This window comes from Pelobates fuscus, chromosome 3 (genome assembly GCF_036172605.1).
Source record: "Pelobates fuscus isolate aPelFus1 chromosome 3, aPelFus1.pri, whole genome shotgun sequence".
In the NCBI taxonomy this organism is placed as follows: domain Eukaryota; kingdom Metazoa; phylum Chordata; class Amphibia; order Anura; family Pelobatidae; genus Pelobates; species Pelobates fuscus.
In genome coordinates this window covers 328,242,276-328,263,454 of record NC_086319.1, presented here as the reverse complement: position 1 = coordinate 328,263,454, position 21,179 = coordinate 328,242,276, and the positions used below count along the sequence as shown (strand labels likewise).

At 42.4% G+C, this 21,179-nt stretch overlaps 1 protein-coding gene across 2 annotated transcripts in view; it reads left to right on the top strand.

The window, feature by feature from the left end:
• Positions 1 to 21,179, top strand: part of SPPL2A (signal peptide peptidase like 2A) — a 52,947-nt gene that overhangs the window by 20,731 nt on the left and 11,037 nt on the right. For both annotated transcript variants that reach the window (XM_063449019.1, XM_063449018.1), the window contains exons 3-10: positions 6,372 to 6,554; positions 8,956 to 9,045; positions 10,912 to 11,045; positions 12,200 to 12,351; positions 13,697 to 13,793; positions 14,697 to 14,798; positions 17,219 to 17,300; positions 19,371 to 19,445. In XM_063449019.1, the coding sequence (XP_063305089.1) occupies positions 6,372 to 6,554; positions 8,956 to 9,045; positions 10,912 to 11,045; positions 12,200 to 12,351; positions 13,697 to 13,793; positions 14,697 to 14,798; positions 17,219 to 17,300; positions 19,371 to 19,445 (915 nt within the window). The remainder of the gene's footprint in view (positions 1 to 6,371; positions 6,555 to 8,955; positions 9,046 to 10,911; positions 11,046 to 12,199; positions 12,352 to 13,696; positions 13,794 to 14,696; positions 14,799 to 17,218; positions 17,301 to 19,370; positions 19,446 to 21,179) is intronic.

The following is a 21,179-nucleotide window of genomic DNA, read 5'->3' as shown; positions in this document are numbered from 1 at the left end:
GACATGCCCCTACTCGCGGTATAGCGAGTAGGGGCATAATTTACTAATACTAAGTAATCTTTACTTAGTATTAGTAAATTTGGCTGACAGACCAATTGAGGTCTTTCAGCCTTTTAGTAGATAACTCCCTAATTCCCACGGTATCAGGGAGCTATCTACTAAGCGGCTGCAAGATGCAGCCGCGGCAATGAATAGGATCGGAGTTTCATTCATTAGAATGAAATTGCGATCCGAACAAAGTGCCGAATTGCGTTCTAAAAGAAACGAACATACTGTTCTCATTCAGTTAGAACGCAATTCCTCAGTTTCGTCTAAAATGACAGGAAGCATCGTGGGAACACTGAGGAAAGGTGAGAATTATGGGAAAATTTCTCTGACCAGCGGAAATGAAGCACACTTTGCTCCTCCGCTGGTCAGAGCTGGTCAAGCGGAGGAATCCTCCATAAGGCAAAGAGTCCCTACTTTGTCTTATGATTTTAAAGAAAACTATAGCAGACAGGAAGAAAAGAAGAACAGATCCTGAGAGAGGGGGAGAAGAGAAAGAGATTGAGGAAAGGTAAGTTCGGCATGACAGTGCCGCTTTAAAGAGATCGCTCTGATTAATGCTGTTACATAGCCTGAAATGAATGCAAAAAAACCTGAATTGAAGCCATTTCTAATTTTAAAATAAAATGCGATTAAATTCCTTCTCGACCTCAAATTGGCAGTCTGATATCTCCTCGGATTACAAAGCTTTTATCCTACATTTGAAATATTCTGTCCCTGAATATTATGATTTTGCAAGAATTTATTCCGTTTGTGATGAACTCCCATCTCCAAGTAAGTTTGCCACAACCTCCTGGAGGAGCCTGCTTGCCAGCCTCCTGCCCACAGACTATGTGCTCTGCAGGGAAACCTGTAAAAGACTGCCAAACTTGACCGACGGTTGGCACTGATTTCCCTGGAACTGTTTTGGGCATAGGACCATGTCCATGTGCAAAACTGACTTCCAGGAAATTCCTGAACCGATCTGGGTGATTTTTGGATATGTTGTTCACCCAGATCTGGGCTATCAGGGGATGTAACTTTTATGGGGTTTTATGTGTTTTAAAGGTACTTTTGGGGGTTTCATCAAATTTTATGTTTTTCTGTGCTTGGAGATAATTGGGTTAGATTAGTACAGTTCCTGATTCAATTATCTCCCAAGCACAGAGGAGGGATTCTATTGTTTGTGTATGGGAGTGTCTCACTGTATGACTGTTTTTATTGGTTTATTCACTTTGTGTCCCTGTGCCCAACAAGGTCCTCCTGGGTGTCACCCTTGTTGGGAAACTTGCATAAAAGGCAAGTGTGCCTCCATTAAAATTATATTCCAGCTTATACTCAAAAACTGTGTGTAGTCCTATTATTGGAGGGAAAGAAGATTTACTCCTGTGTCTGCTGTTCCAGCTTGCAGGGGATTCAACAGGGAAAGTCCTTCTAAGGACTAGAGCTAATTCCCCATTTGGTTCCAGGATGGAGCGGTTCCAGGGCTCCAGTCAAGCCACGGCGACTGTGGGCAGAAGTGCTGCGGTTTGTCCCCTGTTCCAGCTAGGAAGCAGTCCTTTGGCGGAGGTACCCAGTAGGTGTACAGGGAGCTCTGTTACACCGTTGCTGTTTAAACACCTATACAGACTGTTCAAACCACCTTCAGGCAGAAAATCTCACATTTACCCTTTTCTTTACCTTAGGCTAGATCTCCTTTCTTCCAATCTAGACTTCAATCTTCCTTTCTCCCATTGACCTTGTGTCCTATAAATGAATAGATTGCCAGACAGTGGTTTCTATTGGCCTGAATGCACTTGTATTATATTAGCATATCCCCTCTGAGCGCTATTTTTCTAAACTAAATTAAAGGACCACTACAGTCACCCAGATCACTTCAGCTCAATGAAGTGGTCTAGGTGCCAGGTCCCCTAGGTTTTAACCCTGCAGCTGTAAACATAGCAGTTTCAGAAAAACTGCTATGTTTACATTGCAGGGTTTATCCAGCCTTTAGTGGCTCTCTTCCTGACGCTCCATGACGCTCAATGCGAAAATCGCATTAAGCACACAGAACGCACTGGTGGATCCAAGGGGGTGGACAACGGGGCAATTGCAAGTGCCAGCCCTGCAATGTGCTTTCTAGGACCGGAGGTGCCGTGATCTCCCTCCCCAGTCCGCAGGCACCGTGCGGGCAGCTGGCAAGGGAGGGAGAGAGGACCCGGGGGCTCAGCCTGCAGCTCCTTCGGGTCCTTTTCTCGCGAGCACGGAGTGTTGCTGCGGTTACCACGGCAACGCTCTGGATCTCGCGAGAGTGAACTCTAGCCCTGGAGCTGCGGGCTAGAGTTCACTCTCACCACTGCGACCACCAGGGATTCCCCACCGGACCACCAGGGATCGAGATATGTCCCCCCTCCTACCTTAGTAAATGTTTTTATTTTTACATTTATGTGCATTGAGTGCCCTGTCCCTAATCTATCTAAATTCATCTGCAGTGATGTAATATCCTGATCATATTGTATTGCCAGCTAGTTTCGTGTCATCTGCAAACATGTGACACATTACTTTTGAACGCCTATTCAAGGTCATTTGTAAACTGGTTGAATAGAAGTGGTCCCAGAATAGAATCCTGAGGGACACCACTACCTACTTTTGTCCAGCTAAAAAAAAATGTACCATTGATATTTTTTATTTTACAAAGTGGTATAAACATAATACAAAGCCAGTTATGCATGGGTAACATTGCACAATTAACGTTTCCCAAAAGGAAAAAGTCTGCTTTCCAGCGTTTAATATGTAGAGAATTACCCGTTAACCATCTTTGTCTGTAGGCAAGTATAGTATCTTTTTTTTTTTTTTAAATTCTTTATTTATTATAAGGTTACAATATAACATACATCAGTAACATTTTCAACATAAACCATTAGGAGCACGCTAAGGCAGGCATAAAAACATGTAGGTTGCAAACGAGTATAATATTAACAGAGCATAACCTATTGCGCTAGGTAAGTCAGATTGTGTTACCGCCCCGACGTGCCACCCAGGTTCACGGTGCTCCACCTTAAATTTTTTTTAAGTGTAAAACGAGAAAAGAGAAAAGAAATAGACTCAGTTGGTCCGAACGCCTGATACGAGATAACCAGGATGACGTGATGACGGCATCTGTTGAGTTTTGTGGTATTCAAGTACATTTCCCCACTCCCATCTTAAGTGAAAGGCAGTCGCAGTAAGGGTGCGTTTTAACCATTTTAATCTCCGGCAGTAGTAGCTCCGTGGAGGTAGTGTGAGGATTGTGCCGTCAGATAGTGGGGGATATAGGGACCATATGGAGTTAATAGTGGAAAAGTAGCGATAGAAAGAAAGAGGAAGGGGGGGATGGTAAGGGGGATTAGGAAGGGGTTTTAGGGGGGGGAGGGGAAGGGAGAAGGGGGTGCAGGGACCCGTCAGCTCCTTTGAACATTTAAGTATCAGTACACGGGGGCATTGGATGGACCATATTTTGACGGTGGAAAGGTGAGTGACATCGGTGGGGTATCGTATAGCTTGCTAATTTCCCCGTTGGGACCCTATACTCCCGTGCAGGATAGAAAATTCAGGAGTATCAACCGGTGCAGACACGTCGGGAGGGGTGGGGCGATGGGGGACAAGCCCACTCCCCCCCTCTCAACCGCCCACCCCGCTATCTATCCATGGAGCCCAAACCCTCTCAAACTTCGCCTGTGTGCCTCTGACCTTGGCCGTCAGCTTGTCCATTAGGAATGTATCTTTAATCTTGTGTAGGACCATGTTCAGTGGGGGGGTAGTATTTTGTAGCCACATTTGTGCTAGGGCTCGTCTAGCGGCCAAATTAATTTTATGAATCAGTAGCTGTTCCGTTCTGGACCAGCCTTCCATAGGCCTGGCCAGGAGGAAGACCTCTTTGTCTGTAGGCAAGTCCTGCCCCCACCTCCGCCCGTCCACCCTCCTGTATCGTTGACCCCTCTCTCTACTCTATCCTTACCCAAGAAAATAATTTTTATTTAGACCAATTTCTTTTAAGTTGGACAGCAACATATTGTGTGGAAGTATATCGAAAATGTTGTCAAAATACAAATAGATTGCATCCACTGCAACACCCTAATATATACTTCTACTTACGTCTTCTTAGAATGCAAATAATTATATTGACATGATCTCTGTTTTGTAAAACTATGCAGATCTCTGCTAATGACATTGTTGTTCACAATGAATTCCTGAATATTATTCCTAAATAACCCTTCAACCAAGCCATAGAAGTTTAGCTCACACGTGTATAGATTTCTGGGTAGAGATTTTTAAACCTTTATGTATATTGGAACCACGTGTCTCTCTAGTCCTCTGGTGTGATTCCTGAAAGAAAAACATTCTCGTAGATTAAAAACAGTGGGTAATTTATTTCCATGCTTAGTTCCTTAAAGGACTACTTAAGTCACCCAAGCCATTTCATCTTATAATTCTTATAGAGTTGGATTAACTGTGTCCAACAGTTCAAACTATGTAGAACATAATTTAAATCTTTATTATTAGCCAAACTATATCCTGGTGTAGATAAAATTCAAGGCTGGGAGTGTTCCTTTAAACTTAAAGGGACAATATTGTCGCCAAAACAACTTAATTAATCCATTTTGGTGTATAGGTTAGATTATGCCCCTGCAGTCTCACTGCTCAATTCTCTTCTATTTAGTAAAAAAAAAACACTTTGTTTATGCAGCCCTAGGCACACCTCCCTGCATGTGACTTACACAGCCTTCCTAAACACTTCCTGTACAGAGTCCTTTAAGACAAATACACATAAAGAAGTCCTGCGCTCAAACTCCCGCTACTACTGGATGGCAGCAACGACCATAGCACACATCAGCTCCAATACATACACTAAAAAACAGAAAAAAGTTACCTACGCACTAGCCCAAATCCCCATGCATATTTAAGATGAAACTATAGTGCCAGGAAAACAAACGCGTTTTCCTGGCACTATAGCCCCCCCCTTCTGTCAATGCCCCCCTTCTGCCACTTACCTGGGTCCTGTCTCTTGGCGCTGGCTCGGGTCCTCCTTCACTTCTCCCCTGCCGACGTCAGCCCGCGAGGGAGACCTAATGCTCATACGCTGCAATGGCTGCGCTCGCATTAGGATTTCCCCATTGGAAAGCATTATTCAAAAGTCTCCTAACCACCCGGAAGTCCCTCTGGTCTCTGTCTGTTAATAAATAACCTCCATGTACTTAAAGGGACCCTATAGGCATTCAATTGCCATTTGAGTTGCTAAATAACCTTAATTTACATATGAAATTTTTAATTAAAAGGTAAATGTATATCTCCTACTCTAATAGCTTTCTATTGCAGAAGCCTCCTGCATGTAATTAAAGTTCAACCCGGTCCCAAGCTAACCTTTAAGCAGAGTCAGATCTCATAACGGTGGTACCACCTCTAAATATCTGCTATAGCATGGTTTACCGCTCTACTCTATATACTCAATTACAGCTGCCAGCTTATATACTGGCCTTAAATAACGCGCATCTACAGTCTGCATGCATGTTTATCTATAGGTCTAGATCCCCTACCCACCAGCAAGCTGTAATCTGCTCATCACCTCAATACTGAATCTATGTACCTCATAACCATAGTCGGTGCGAAGCCTATGAGAATACACTCTTCACTCTTCTCCACCCAAAACGCTGAACACCACTATTCATTAATATTTTCTTTCCCTTTAAAAAAAAAAAAACGTGCAGCACTCTCAACGTGTATAATTTTACTGCCTGTTACACTCTGTATTGCTCCTTTTTGACATGTTTATGTTTCATATGTACTTAACAATGCACTACTAAAATAAAGAATTAAAAAAAAAAAAAGTGTTCAATTTACAGAGCAGGAGATACACGCACAAACACATCTGATTGAAAAGAAAACCATTTTCTTTTCATGCAGACTGTGTCAGTCACAGCCAGGAGAGGTGTAGCTAAGGCTGCATAAACAGACACAAAAGTGATTCAACTTCTAAATAGCAATGAATTGAAAAGTGAGACTTCAGAAGCATGATCTCTAAACTAAAACTGCTTCATTAAGATAAAGTTGTTTTAGTGACTAGAATATCCCTTTAATATTGAACATGAAATATTGGTAACTTGAATTAAATTGTTCTTTAATAATAATTAAGTATAGAACAGATTCTCTTTTTCCAGAAAATAGTTAAGAAATCTTTTCATTTTGAAGCATGGCGTTTGTGGATAAGACTCAATAATGATCAAAATGTTAGCAATAACTTTCATGACGTTTAAATAATTGTTTATGAAGGAGATCATTTGAATGTGCGTTTAGATGTATTAATTAATTTTATTCTTTTTATTCTTATTTAGACTTCTTACAAGCTTGAAAACCGGAGTTCAGTGGACTTGTGTATTAAAACTGACATTCTCACAACAGGTGTGAAGGACAAGGCAGTCGTGGTAATTATTGGGAAGTGCTCCATTCTGGACAAGGCCAAAATTGCACAGGAAAATGGCGCTAAAATGCTGCTTGTTACAAACAAAGACAGACTGGTATGTTCTTGAGCTATGATCACTGATGACCTTGACATGAAATCAGCCTATGATCAATGTCTGTGTGTATAATTCACTCACAGCCTCTATTCGACTGGTCGTTACATAAACCATAAGACTTTCATTAGGACAGTATTTGTCATCTGCTAATTAGGGATGCACTAAAATGTAAAATTATGCTCCGAAACCGAAAATTCAGGATGCCCTTGGCCAAAAAACGAAACCAAAATTGATCTTTTCCCCCAAATGATTTTTTTTTTTAAAAATAAAAAATAGTTTCCTGTAATTTTATAAATATTAGACTTTTTAATGAATTTAATCTAGTATGTAAAATGTCCCTTCTCTTTTAGTGCCCCCCCCCTTAATGTTCCTCTCCCCCTCTATTGTTTCTCTCCCTTCCCTCTTTTTTAGTGTTCTTTCCCCCCTCCTTCCCTGTCACATAGTGTCCCCCCCTGTTCAATAGTGTCCCCCCCTGTTCCATAGTGTGTCCCCCTGTCCCATAGTGTGTCCCCCTGTCCCATAGTGTGTCCCCCTGTCCCATAGTGTGTCCCCCTGTCCCATAGTGTGTCCCCCTGTCCCATAGTGTGTCCCCTGTCCCATAGTGTGTCCCCCTGTCCCATAGTGTGTCCCCCTGTCCCATAGTGTGTCCCCCTGTCCCATAGTGTGTCCCCCTGTCCCATAGTGTGTCCCCCTGTCCCATAGTGTGTCCCCCCCTGTCCCATAGTGTGTGTCCCCCTGTCCCCTTGTGTGTGTCCCCCTGTCCCCTAGTGTGTGTCCCCCTGTCCCCTAGTGTGTGTCCCCCTGTCCCCTAGTGTGTGTCCCCCTGTCCCCCTGGTGTGTGTCCCCCTGTCCCCCTGGTGTGTGTCCCCCTGTCCCCCTGGTGTGTGTCCCCCTGTCCCCCTGGTGTGTGTCCCCCTGTCCCCCTGGTGTGTGTCCCCCTGTCCCCCTGGTGTGTGTCCCCCTGTCCCCCTGGTGTGTGTCCCCCTGTCCCCCTGGTGTGTGTCCCCCTGTCCCCCTGGTGTGTGTCCCCCTGTCCCCCTGGTGTGTGTCCCCCTGTCCCCCTGGTGTGTGTCCCCCTGTCCCCCTGGTGTGTGTCCCCCTGTCCCCCTGGTGTGTGTCCCCCTGTCCCCCTGGTGTGTGTCCCCCTGTCCCCCTGGTGTGTGTCCCCCTGTCCCCCTGGTGTGTGTCCCCCTGTCCCCCTGGTGTGTGTCCCCCTGTCCCCCTGGTGTGTGTCCCCCTGTCCCCCTGGTGTGTGTCCCCCTGTCCCCCTGGTGTGTGTCCCCCTGTCCCCCTGGTGTGTGTCCCCCTGTCCCCCTGGTGTGTGTCCCCCTGTCCCCCTGGTGTGTGTCCCCCTGTCCCCCTGGTGTGTGTCCCCCTGTCCCCCTGGTGTGTGTCCCCCTGTCCCCCTGGTGTGTGTCCCCCTGTCCCCCTGGTGTGTGTCCCCCTGTCCCCCTGGTGTGTGTCCCCCTGTCCCCCTGGTGTGTGTCCCCCTGTCCCCCTGGTGTGTGTCCCCCTGTCCCCCTGTTCCATGGTGTCCCCCCCCGTCCCATGGTGTCCTCCCCCGTCCCATGGTGTCCCCCCTCGTTCCATAGTCTCCCCCCCTGTTCCATAGTCTCCCCCCCTGTTCCATAGTCTCCCCCCCTGTTCCATAGTGTCCCCCCCTGTTCCATAGTGCCCCCCCCGTTCCATGGTGTCCCCCCCGTTCCATGGTGTCCCCCCTGTTCCATGGTGTCCCCCCTGTTCCATGGTGTCCCCCCTGTTCCATGGTGTCCCCCCCGGTCCCATGGTGTCCCCCCCGGTCCCATGGTGTCCCCCCCGGTCCCATGGTGTCCCCCCCCGTCCCATGGTGTCCCCCCCCGTCCCATGGTGTCCCCCCCCGTCCCATGGTGTCCCCCCCCGTCCCATGGTGTCCCCCCCGTCCCATGGTGTCCCCCCCCGTCCCATGGTGACCTTTTCCGCACCTCCCCCGTCCCATGGTGTCCTTTTCCGCACCTCCCCCGTCCCATGGTGTCCTTTTCCGCACCTCCCCCGTCCCATGGTGTTCTTGCCCTCCGTCCCAAGTGCAATATTCTTGACTTTTCATGTTATCATTACTATCTTTCATTGTGATATATAATCATCTGAATTGTTAATGCAAGCATATCTGTTAAACTATGCACTACAAAAAAAAATAAAAAATTTTATATATATATATATATATATATATATATATATATATATATATATATATAAAAAAATTATTTTTTTCTTTTTTTTTTTTCTTTCTGCAAATTTGGCCCATTTTCGGCCGAAATGTCGGTGCATCCCTTCTGCTAATATCTCTTGTCTGTATCTAGAACCATATTGATGTTTAGTTTTTTTCTAGTATATATAATCCTAATGAAATGTTTCTCTTTTACAGCCTCGCATGGCAGAAAACAAAAGTGGGTATGAAAATTTGACAATCCCTATTGCCTTTGTGGGTTATGAAGACATAATGGGCATGAGCCAGGTAGGTTTCTGAAATGCAAACTTCAGGTGTTCTATAATCTCTTCCAATCTGTTTTTTTTATTTTTTATTACTCTCTATCACGCTTTCTCTGGTCAGGTATATTTCTTTTATATGAATCTCTGGAACTTCTTGTACCATTTAGAGAGTGCTGGTATTTAGTCAAGACTTATGAGCGGTTAGACTTCATCTGGAGGGGCTGATATTAGCCATTTTTGTCCTAGGCCATTAGTTTAATAGCATAGATTAATTGAATATTGCACAGAAGAGTGGCAGTCAGTATGTATTTTCATAATAGCTGTAGAGGGACAATTCCAGTTATACATATGTAGTTACAAAATATACCTTTTCTTTGAAGTTGATTGCTAAGTTGAATTTGTAGTTTTACCACAGCCAGATAACTAACTTTTATTTTTGTATAAAATATTTTACCAGGAGAGATACATTGAGATTTCTCTCGTTTTCAAGTATGTCCTGGGTCCACAAAACATTGCCTTGATAGAATAGGGCACAATAAAATACAAAAACAATATTAATACACAATATATACAAAATGTAACATAGAACAGGTAGGAAATATGTAATGAACCATGACAGGTGCATTCTGTTTGAGGTATGTAGAGAGGGATCTCTTAAAGGACTTTAGGTTTGGGGAAGATTTTAAATTGTGCGGGAGGTCGTTCCATAATTGCCGTGTTCTGTAGGAAAAGGAGGATTGGGCTGCTTTCTTTTTGTATTGAGGTAGACTAAATAAAGTGTTTGTACTGGATCGGAGGTTATAGGAGGTGGGGAACAGCTGGGGAGAGCATTCTGCTCAGGTTGGGCGGGAGCTTCCCAGAAAAGCTCTTAAACACAACGCTGGAAAGATGAAAGGTGCGTCTGGATTCCAGCGACAGCCAGTTTAGTTCTTTTAGCATGTTACAATGGTGGGTCATGTAATTACATTGTAGCACAAATCGGCAGAACGAGTTATACAATGTATTAGGTTTATTAAGGTGGGTTTGCGGTGCAGGTGCATATACTACATCCCCATAATCAATGATTGGCATCAGCATTTGCTGTACAATCTTTCCTTTACTGTAGGGCTTAGGCAGGATTTGTTTATGTACAGGTTTTGGATAGTTTTGGATAAAGTTTAGATGCAAGTTTTTCTATGTGGAGGCCAAAAGATAGATTGGGGGTCTAACAACGTACCCAAGTATTTGAAAGAGTGGACTGCGGTCAGTGTGCTATTTGATTTTGTTTTGATGGATAGGTGGGAATTGTGTAATTTGTGTAATTTAGGTACTGTTCCAAAGATCATTGTGACAATTTTGGTCAGTGTCTAGGAAGAGTTTGTTTTTTGTGATCCACTTTTCTACCTCTGTAAACTGGTCTTGGAGCACAGCCTCAAGCTGCGGTAGATCGGATTTGCTTGCATAGATTACTGTGTCGTCTACGAACATGTGTACATTTGAGGATATGTAGACATTAGGCAGATCATTTATAAATAATGTAAACCTAGGGGCCGAGAATGAAACCTTGTCCCAAAATGTCTCATCAAAAAAGGAATAGTTAGGCTATATATTACCGTTTATGAAGTACGGTGTCATAAAATTGGGTGGTCCACACTTACCAAGTCATTGGAGTTCCCTTTCGTACCATTTAACACTGTGTTTTTGCATGTACTTTTATTTGTTATATGGGCCCTCCTTAAAGAGGACATGTGTTCATCTCAACTTGTATTTGAATGATCAATGCCCTTTTATTTGATGACATTACAAGAATATAAGAACCTAACATGTTTCATGTGCTAGAGTAAAACAGAATTTAATTTAGTGGCACAGTGTAGTATGGTGTTAACTTCTTTTTTTTTATTTTTTTTTATAGGTCTTTAGTAGCAGTATTAATGTCACACTCTATGCTCCACAATCGTCGCTGTTGGATTACAGCATGCTGATCATCTTTCTAATTTCTGTGTTCACTGTGGCACTTGGAGGTTACTGGAGTGGATTGTCAGAACTGTAAGTACTAAATGGGCAGCAAACCTAATCAAAGAGAGAAATCATGTTGTTTTTTTTGGTTAATGGTGAATAAATTGTACAAGCACAGATAAAGAAGGGAAGCTTGGAATATGCCACCATTACCACATTGCTGTTTTAATCATATGCAGATTAAGGAACAGCGCAAGTTTTACATTTTACACGGTTACTTAAAATCACCTATCTTAGCAAGTGATACCCACTAGTGGTAGCGTTTTGAAAGCAGTGTAAACGCTAGAACTAAAACGTAAAACTATTACGCTAGTTGTTCTGGTGTTTGCTTTGTATTAATGTAGCCTCCTTGTAACATTACCAGCTAAATTACAAAAAAGTGACAATATTGTACAAACTCTCAATACTTCTACAATTAGAAAGTTATATTTTGAAAAGGTAAGGTAAGATAGACAAGAGGTTCAGTTTATAGAGTAACTGTCAGGCCAGGTAGTAGCTATAGAAACTGGTCATGACATAGAATCTTAACATTCCAGTTCAACATATGGAATGTAAACACTTTTCATACACCGTAGCTCCAATTTCCCCTGTAATCATTAAAAAGAGACTCTAATTGCCAAAACAACTTTAGCTTAAACATGTAGTTTTGGTGTTTATTTCTCTGAAATTTTAAGCGTTACATTGCTTTTCTTTCTGTTTATGCAGCTCGCCTCTAACCACACCTCACCTGGCTGCAACTCACACAGCCTACGTGAAAAAAATGGTTTCCTTGTCAATCACATCTGAGAGCAAGTTTGTTCTGTTAATTGGTCTTTAATCATGCACAGTAGGCTCCTACACTGAGCAGATTAAACCGACTGTGTAATAAGGGAAGCTAAACAATGTAGACTCTTCAGGAAGTGTGTAGGGAGGCTAAATGAGTCCTAGCCAACGTAGGTGTGACTCGAAATGCATAAACAGAAAAGTGATTTAGCGTCTAAATGTCAGAATATTGAGCAGTGAGACTGCAGGGACATGATCCATACACCAAAACCACCTCAGGAAGCTAAAATAGTTGTGGTGCTTAGAGTGCCCATTTAACAGTGCATGCTTGACAGTGAATCTGGTATGAAAACGCCTGTTTTATGTGCTTCTCGTAGAACTCCAAGCTATTTTTTTTAACCTACTCCTTTTTTCCATTTTAGAGAAGATCTGAGGCCCTCATCTGGTTTTAGTGAAATACGAACGCAGAAGCAAAAGGATGATAATGTGACACTCACTCCTCTCACAGTTGTCCTGTTTTTTGTTGTATGTTGTGCAATGCTGCTACTGCTCTACTACTTCTATGAGTGGTTAGGTAAGACCCAAACAGTGGAAGTCTTCGTCTTAACTAGTGATTCTCGGTTAGCCATTGTTGGTTTGTGTGCTTGGTTTTGTTTTTAATATATCAGACATTTGATTTTAAAAACAAAAACCGAAGTAAAAACTGTTTTTCTCATATCACAAAAATGATAATCTTAATACATCAGTTGAGCTGACAGTGACTGTATTATTACAAAATAAATAATCACGGATACCCTTACCGTTGCTGGATATTCGGTCAATGACTGTGTATTAAATGTGTAAAATAACTGTAACGGTTAAATATATATTCTTTTCTTTAGTGATGCCATTTAAGTATACCTCTTCTTTTTTTTTTTTTTTTTTCTTTTTTTTTGAGAAGTTGAGTTATAACAACTTGAATAGAAATATATTCTTTTGTAATGTGAGAATCAGTGTCATCCCACTGTTAGGAGCTCTTGGAAATGAATTCCGAAGCCTTGAGGCATAAAACCACATAATTACCACTTCCACGTTACAGCTAAAGTCTGAACTTTGAATTATGAAATGCATTGACAGAAGCCTTGTTGGAGACACTAGTTAGCTTTATGAATGCTACTGCGTAGGTTTATGGGAAACTACAATGACTTGAAAGTGGGGTAGGATTGGCGGTCAGATCTCAGCCTATTATTGATGCTTCAAGGTTTCTTTAGGAATTGTATCTTCTGCAGCAACATCCACAAACAAGGGATGCTCAAACGTGACCTTTTAGCTCCATATTTGTGTATAAATGCAATATCAACATATGTTATAAAGGAGATCAGTGTCTGCACGTAGTATCCCTTTAAACCACTTTATTGACAATACGAGTTTATCCAACAGTATGCCTGCCTAATTGCTAAAAATGTCATAATTTACATTTAAATGTTCTAGACAAATTACAGATAATATTCTAGATAAACCGTTATATCAGTCAATGAGATGTGTATACACCTGAACAAACAACTCACGTTGGGGATACATGAGATGTGTATACACCTGAACATACAACTCACGTTGGGGATACATGAGATGTGTATACATCTGAACATACAACTCACATTGGGGATACATGAGATGTGTATACACCTGAACATACAACTCACATTTTCCAAACGTATAATGCGCCTGTGCATGTAGTGTAAATTACATACACATTGTTGTGTGATGCTCCTGGGTGCTCTAAGTATGTCATTAGCACAACAATTATGTAACATTTTACGTGAAGCTTACAAACGTCAAGTATATCTCTAGCATGATGTTTTACATGAAGCTCATTGAACATATTCATTTTAACCACGTTCATTGCTTTGAAAATGACACTTGCTCTTTTGTGTTTCTAGTATACGTTATTATTGCGGTCTTTTGCTTGGCATCTGCAATGAGCCTGTTCAACTGCCTGTCTGCGTTGATTTATAACATCCCATATGGACAATGCAGGTATTGACTTATTATATGTATATAATAATAACTACTATCATTTTTATTTTAAAACTTACACTAGTTGTGGTGGTATACTACATCATTACTAAACAATATATACTAATCGCACACAGTGTAGTCTTCTAACTTTTTGAAAATCAAAGCATAATATTGTCCTCTGCGTGATTCCTCAAGGCCATCTTTTTTTTTTTTTTTTTTTCTGGGTGCAAATGAGATCGTGGGGACGTCACACTATAACATCTGAAATGGTTTTCAGATGCACTTTAACTGTGCCCTGACTAAATTATTTTGCCAATACTGCAAACATGAGAAGTTGCATACTAGATTGCAACAAAAATTTCACCATAACTCACAAAAAGCCGTGTCTTAATATAAGGAAAATATCTTGGAATTTAACCATCACTGTGAGATGTGAGACTAGAGATAATATAATACTGTTCAGGATGTTGCACATATTTGCTAGAAAACATGACATTTTTATGTTATTGAAAGTAAAAGATTGCGTGTATTAATGCCTCTGGAGGGCCACTATCGTTAAGACTTTTTGATCGGAAGCACTGCTTATCCATTAATAGTTGATCTTTGGCATTCGCAAATCTTGACTTCACCCGAGAGCAGGCATCTGAATAATGCACTCTGGGATGGTTTCAGAACATCAAATTGTGCATGGTCTTGGCAGATATGTTTACCAAAGAGGGGTTGAAAATGGCTGTCGCCACAGAACAAGAACACAAAATGTATTTTTTTTCTTCTTTGTAATAATAATACACATTGATATATCAAAACATGACCGTTTTCTTTTTTTCCATGTATTCAGAAATCTGGCTACTGAACAAAATATGTTTGATATAGATGTATCATTTAACATACTGTAATATTTGCCTTTTTCTATTTAAACAGAATTTCCTGCTTCAGTAAAAGCGCAGAAGTGAGGCTCCTTATTCTGGCAGCTTTTTGTATAGCTGTATCTGTGACTTGGGCTGTATTCCGTAATGAAGATCGGTATGTGATAATGGAACCAGAATAGCTCTTTAAACTCTGGTAACAACTAGAAACTTTCTATAAATAGGCATTGTGTTGTTCTGACCTGTCCAGATATTGAAAGCTAATACTGCTATTAGCCTACTGGAACATCAAAGCAAAATTGTTCATAGTAGTGTGCATAAAAATGGATTATGTCACAGCAACCTGCATGCAGCCTACCAGCTGTGTGCATGCCCTAAGCTCTGGCTGGCACTGTAGCATGCTCGAATCCCCTGTTGGGAGTATCTAGCATTTGAAGGTGCATTCTAAAACACAAATAAGCCTTTTACCATTTGTTGAGTATGTTCCGCTGGTGTAATAGAGATCTTGGCCGTCACAGGTAGCTTTCCTGCTAGGTCTGGGACAGATCTGATCCCTCACACTATTCTTCCACCCCCCCAAAAAAATAAGTCGGATTAATCTTACCAGTGTTATAGCACAAAGTCCAATTTCTCCCTGCACCCTGATACTCTATAGATGTTACTCCCCCTCCCTGGAGTGATAGGGTTTGGCTGAGTGGACGGGGGCATGCTGTCTGGCACCAATGTCTGTCTTGAGCCACCGAGAACTCTTCTTCCAGTTTGACTAATGATGTGGTGGGAGGCGGCGTTACACCACCAGCAGCTTAGAGGTAAACTTTGTTTGTTATGCGTTTCATAGCGAAACAATGCAGATACAGATTCCCCGCACCATAATCCCTTTAAATCATTGAATTGGTTATGATGCGTGGAGTGACCCTTTAAATGTTGTTGTTTATTATTATTTTTAAGTAGCCTGCAACCCAGCGGTGTATTTACCGCCACACTTGCAAGGCACTTAAAGGGGGATGGCAAAAAAAAGCCGCACCCAAATGCCCCGGCAGATACCATGTCAGCCTCTTGTCCTGGGGGGCTCAGGAGCTGGCCACAGGGCCCCCTTCCCCGAAGCAGCCATACGCTGATGTGGGAAGCGGGCGGACGAGGAATCACTGTCCCCTGAGCTCTTCCCTGCGCACTGCAGTGATGCCGGAAACGGAATATGACGACGCTCCGGCATCACTAAGATGTGCACAAGGGAGCTTAGCAGGAGGGTCAGAGCTCCCTCGCCGCCCACCTGAACTGTGCGCCTGCCAGACCATCTGCATTGCCCTGCCAGCCCCACTGGACCCCCAGGGAAGAAATAAATCAAAATAACACCATAATGTAAGCAAATAATACAATAAATGAGTGTGGTAGTGTCTGTTAGTGAGAGTGTGGTAGTGTCTGTTAGTGAGAGTGTGGTAGTGTCTGTTAGTGAGAGTGTGGTAGTGTCTGTTAGTGAGAGTGTGGTAGTGTCTGTTAGTGAGAGTGTGGTAGTGTCTGTTAGTGAGAGTGTGGTAGTGTCTGTTAGTGAGAGTGTGGTAGTGTCTGTTAGTGAGAGTGTGGTAGTGTCTGTTAGTGAGAGTGTGGTAGTGTCTGTTAGTGAGAGTGTGGTAGTGTCTGTTAGTGAGAGTGTGGTAGTGTCTGTTAGTGAGAGTGTGGTAGTGTCTGTTAGTGAGAGTGTGGTAGTGTCTGTTAGTGAGAGTGTGGTAGTGTCTGTTGGTGAGAGTGTGGTAGTGTCTGTTGGTGAGAGTGTGGTAGTGTCTGTTGGTGAGAGTGTGGTAGTGTCTGTTGGTGAGAGTGTGGTAGTGTCTGTTGGTGAGAGTGTGGTAGTGTCTGTTGGTGAGAGTGTGGTAGTGTCTGTTGGTGAGAGTGTGGTAGTGTCTGTTGGTGAGAGTGTGGTAGTGTCTGTTGGTGAGAGTGTGGTAGTGTCTGTTGGTGAGAGTGTGGTAGTGTCTGTTGGTGAGAGTGTGGTAGTGTCTGTTGGTGAGAGTGTGGTAGTGTCTGTTGGTGAGAGTGTGGTAGTGTCTGTTGGTGAGAGTGTGGTAGTGTCTGTTGGTGAGAGTGTGGTAGTGTCTGATGGTGAGAGTGTGGTTGTGTGTCTGATGGTGAGAGTGTGTGTGTGTGTATGTTTAATTAAAGTGTGTGTTGGTGACTTTGTATATGTATCAGTGAGTGTATGCATCAATAAAGGCGTGTGTGTCAGACAAAGAGCCGTGTTAGTTTTTAACAGGAAGTGAAATTTAGAACGAAAGAGGAGGGGCGCCTGAGTTTTGTCATGCCTAGGGCAGCACACAACCAGAATACACCACTGCTGCAAACACAACCTGTGATGTCCAGTCTTTTTATATAGCACCACAGTTTTTTTGTGTGTGTATGTCTATTAGCAAATTTACCTAATACATTTCCATGCTACTTCATTACAGAATGGATTTTTTTTTTTTAATTTTTTTTTTTTTTTTTTAATTGCCAAAAGTTTGTAGCCTTTATATTTTAGTTCTTTATAAAAGATGCCTTCCTAAGTCATCATAACAACCTGTAATGATTTGCATTTTTATCTAGGTGGATTTGGATATTACAAGATATACTAGGAATCGCCTTTTGCCTTAACTTTATTAAAACACTCAAGATGCCGAATTTCAAGGTAAGTTTTAAAACTATGTACTACAAATTGTAGCAGATTTGTAAAAAAAATTTTAGTGTGGAAAACCTTAAAAGTGTGGAAAACCTTAAAACCATTCCCAATGCAAAGGCCAGGCTACGCAGGGCAACCAGAGCAGTAAATTTATGCCCTTCTGGTAACGCACCCTGCGCCTTTTCTGGGGGTTTTCGTTTTAAGGGTTGGTGGAATTTGGAAGCAGAAGTGACCTGCCTCAATTCTTCTGCTGCTATGCCCAGCTCTGGCACTCCATGTGCAGACCAGAAATGAGCTAAAACTGAAGTTTCAGAAACGTATGCTTCAGTTGAGCATTTGCCTTTTCAAATAGGATAAAGGCATTGTGGGTTTCCATCTGCATTAAATAAATGCCCACTTTTTTATTTTTATACCATGTCCTGGTCTTTCGCATGATTAAGTATGGTTGCAGCAGTTGATTGGTCAGAACTATTTCACCCCCTCCAATCCCCCCCCCCCCCCATATGCTTGTTCTAATGCTTAAGGCAGAATGGCACCTATTTAGTTTTCCATCTGCCACAAACTGCGACCCTGCAAGTGTGTTCACTGTGGATTGTCGTTCGGATGTCATTATTTTAGTGCCAGCAGTGCATACAGGCAGACAGCAACTACCTCCCCCCCTCCCTTTTTTTTCTTATTGATATTTATTTTTGATGATTATGTTTTGTTTGCACCCCGTTCCCTTATATTTCATGAATACAATTTTTGGGGGTGAGGAGGAGGAGTGGCAAATTGGGAAATTAGGGAGCATATTTTGAATAGGTGATCATACTGTGGGTGAACTTCTTGGGGGCACTTCGACTTGTCACTGGGCTTACTCATAAACATGAAACGTGAAACATGAGAGTACTACATACTGGGTATTTGGCATCATTAGCATGGTTGGTGTCCAGAATTTCTTCACCCTTTTCTGGCAATGAGACTCTAGTTTTGTGCCAGAGTGTAAATGTTAGTCTGGGTGACAACCTCCTCTAAGATATCAACCCCAATAATTGCTGCATAAAATCCAGTGATCTATGGTGAGACAAGTCAGCCTGATTGAACAGGAGTGGCAGTGAACAGGATGTTCAGGTGTGAAATCATAAGGGGGGTATCCAGTCATATTATGCGCCATGAGCAATGCCAGGAGAATCAGCACTTTATACTGAGGTCTCTGCACAATCTGGCCAAGAGTAGTCACCGGCATCACCTTCTGTTTGGCGACAGTGTTTGTTGCTTCAGAGTTGACTGTAAAAATTCTATATGGCTCCTCACCACTAAATGTCCTAATCCTGGTGTACAAATACACTTTAGCTAAATAATGTTTTTGGTGTGTTTTTTTATTTTAGTTTTATTTTTTATACTTTTCACCCCTAATAAGCGTAACATTAAATGCCTGTTTCCCACTAACTTTGACCCATCCCAGCTTGTTATTTTAGTACATGATAGACATTTTCAATTGTACGCCCTAAAAGGGATTTTCCAGTGCCAGGAAAACAAACCCGTTTCCCTGGCACTAGAGAATCCTGGAGTGCCCCCCCTTGAAACCCCTTCAGCCACTTACCTGAATCCAGCGTCGATGTCGCTCGGCACTGGGTCAGGCTCCGGCCACGCTCCTCCCCCGCCGATGTCAGCCGGCAGGGTAGACCTACTGCGCATGCGTGGCAATGGCCGTGCACACATTAGACCTCCCCATAGGAATCCGGAAGCACCCCCAGTGGCGGTCTGTTTTACATTGCAGCAATAAGTGCAAAAGAGACACTGCACCCAGACCACTTCACTGAGTTGAAGTGGTCTGGGTGCCTACAGTGTCCCTTTAAGGGTAGGACTCTCATAATGGAAAATTTCTGTGCAGTGTTGCAAAGGGGTTAATATAGAGCAAGTGCTTATCTTTTTGAGAAATTACATAGGTATAATGTTAATAGTAATGTTTTTGTTTTCACAGTCATTTTAGTTGAAATCTTTGACACATTGTTTTTATTTAGTTACTCTGACTTGGAAGTACAGATAAATGTATTACTTTTTCACAGTGTTTGTGTTTTATATTCTTCTCTCCCATAGGCATGTGTCATACTGCTGGGGCTTCTGCTTGTGTATGATGTTTTCTTTGTCTTTATAACTCCATTCTTTACAAAGGTATGAAAACGTTTGTGTATAACTTGTCGAATGCTGTATATACACATAATTCATTGCAGATTAGAGAAAATCAGCCCGTCTGTCTATTGCAAAGTCTTAGAATGATTTTGTTTTTTAGTTCTTCCAGATAGCTTTGAATACATTCCACATATTTTCAATTACTTTCTAATCTTTACTACTTCCACTGGATGTCTAATCTAGGCCTCTACAACCCTTTCTGTAAAGTTGTTTTCGCTCACATTGCCCATTCAGCCGTGCACCCTCCAATGTCAAGTCATGCCATCTTGTTCTGCCATTCGTTTTTTTTAGTTTTGTTTTCTGTGCATTAGTTCTGTTCTAATTTGAGCTAGACTTGCCATTAAATTTGAATAGTGCACACGTTGAATAATGTAGTATGCCCACCTAGGTACTGAAGGTAGGGAGGGGAAACCCCAAAGCCACACTGGGAATTTAGGAAAAAAGCCCAGGCACACCCAGTAGTTTCCTGAAGCAGGCAGTTTGTATTTTATTTTTTATGTTGGAACAGTGTACAGCAGCAGTTCAGCCCTAAAATGAACCTTTGTCAAACTTTTTTTTTTTTTTTGTACATCCAAGAAGAGGTTTCATGCACTCACAGGGTGCAGAGATTAAGCAGATTTTTTTTTTTGGATCAAAAATGCAACAGCGCAATATTTCGACCTAAACAAAGATCTTCTAGTTTTAGGTCCGAAACGTTGCTGTGCACTGTTCCTAAATAAGACTCCCTGCTTCATGTTCCTGGACCTCTATCTAAATCTGTCTATGTCCTGTGGTATTCTGTTCTAGCTGTCTCATCATTGTGTAAAAATACTTACATTAATAAATGTCACTGTGCCCCTCTTCAATCATAGGCTGTCGTTTTTGTGTTTTATAATGTAAAGCAATCTTTTTGGAATTTAAAGGCACACTATAGTCACGAAAACAAGTTTAGCTTAATGAAGCAGGTTTTGTGTACAGATCATGCCTCTGAAGTTCCACTGCTCAATTCATTGCCATTTAGGTGTTAAATCATTTTTGATTAGGTTAATGCAGCCCTCCCCTGGCTGTGACTGACACAGCCTGCATAAAAAAATGCCTTCATTTTTAATTTGATGTACCGTATATACTCGAGTATAAGTCGAGTTTTTCAGCACATTTTTTGTGCTGAAAAACCCCAACTCGACTTATACTCGAGTCAATGTCTGTATTATGGCAATTTACATTGCCATAATGCAGACAATGGGGCTGTTGGGGCTGCAGAGAGCTGTTACTTACCTCTCCTGCAGCTCCTGTCAGCTCCCTTCTCCTCCGCGCCGGTCCGGTCAGCTCCCCTGTCAGCTCCCCTGTCAGCTCCCACTGTAAGTCTCGCGAGAGCCGCGGGGTCATAGTGCGGCCGCGAGACTTACACTGGGAGCTGACAGAGGAGCTGACCGGACCGGCGCAGAGGAGGAGGGAGCTGACAGGAGCTGCAGGATAGGTAAGCGCTTCCTGCCAGCCCCCCTCCACTGAACTGCCAATGCCACTGGACCACCAGGGAGTGAGAGCCCCCCTTCCTGCCATGTATCAAGCAGGGAGGGGGGACAAAAAATAAATAAATAATAATAAAATAATAATAAAATAAAAAATAATAATACAACAAAAAAATTATTAAAATAATTAAAAAAATAATAATAATAAAAATGCCCACCCCCCACCAAGGCTCTGCAACACACATACACACACACTGCACTCATACAC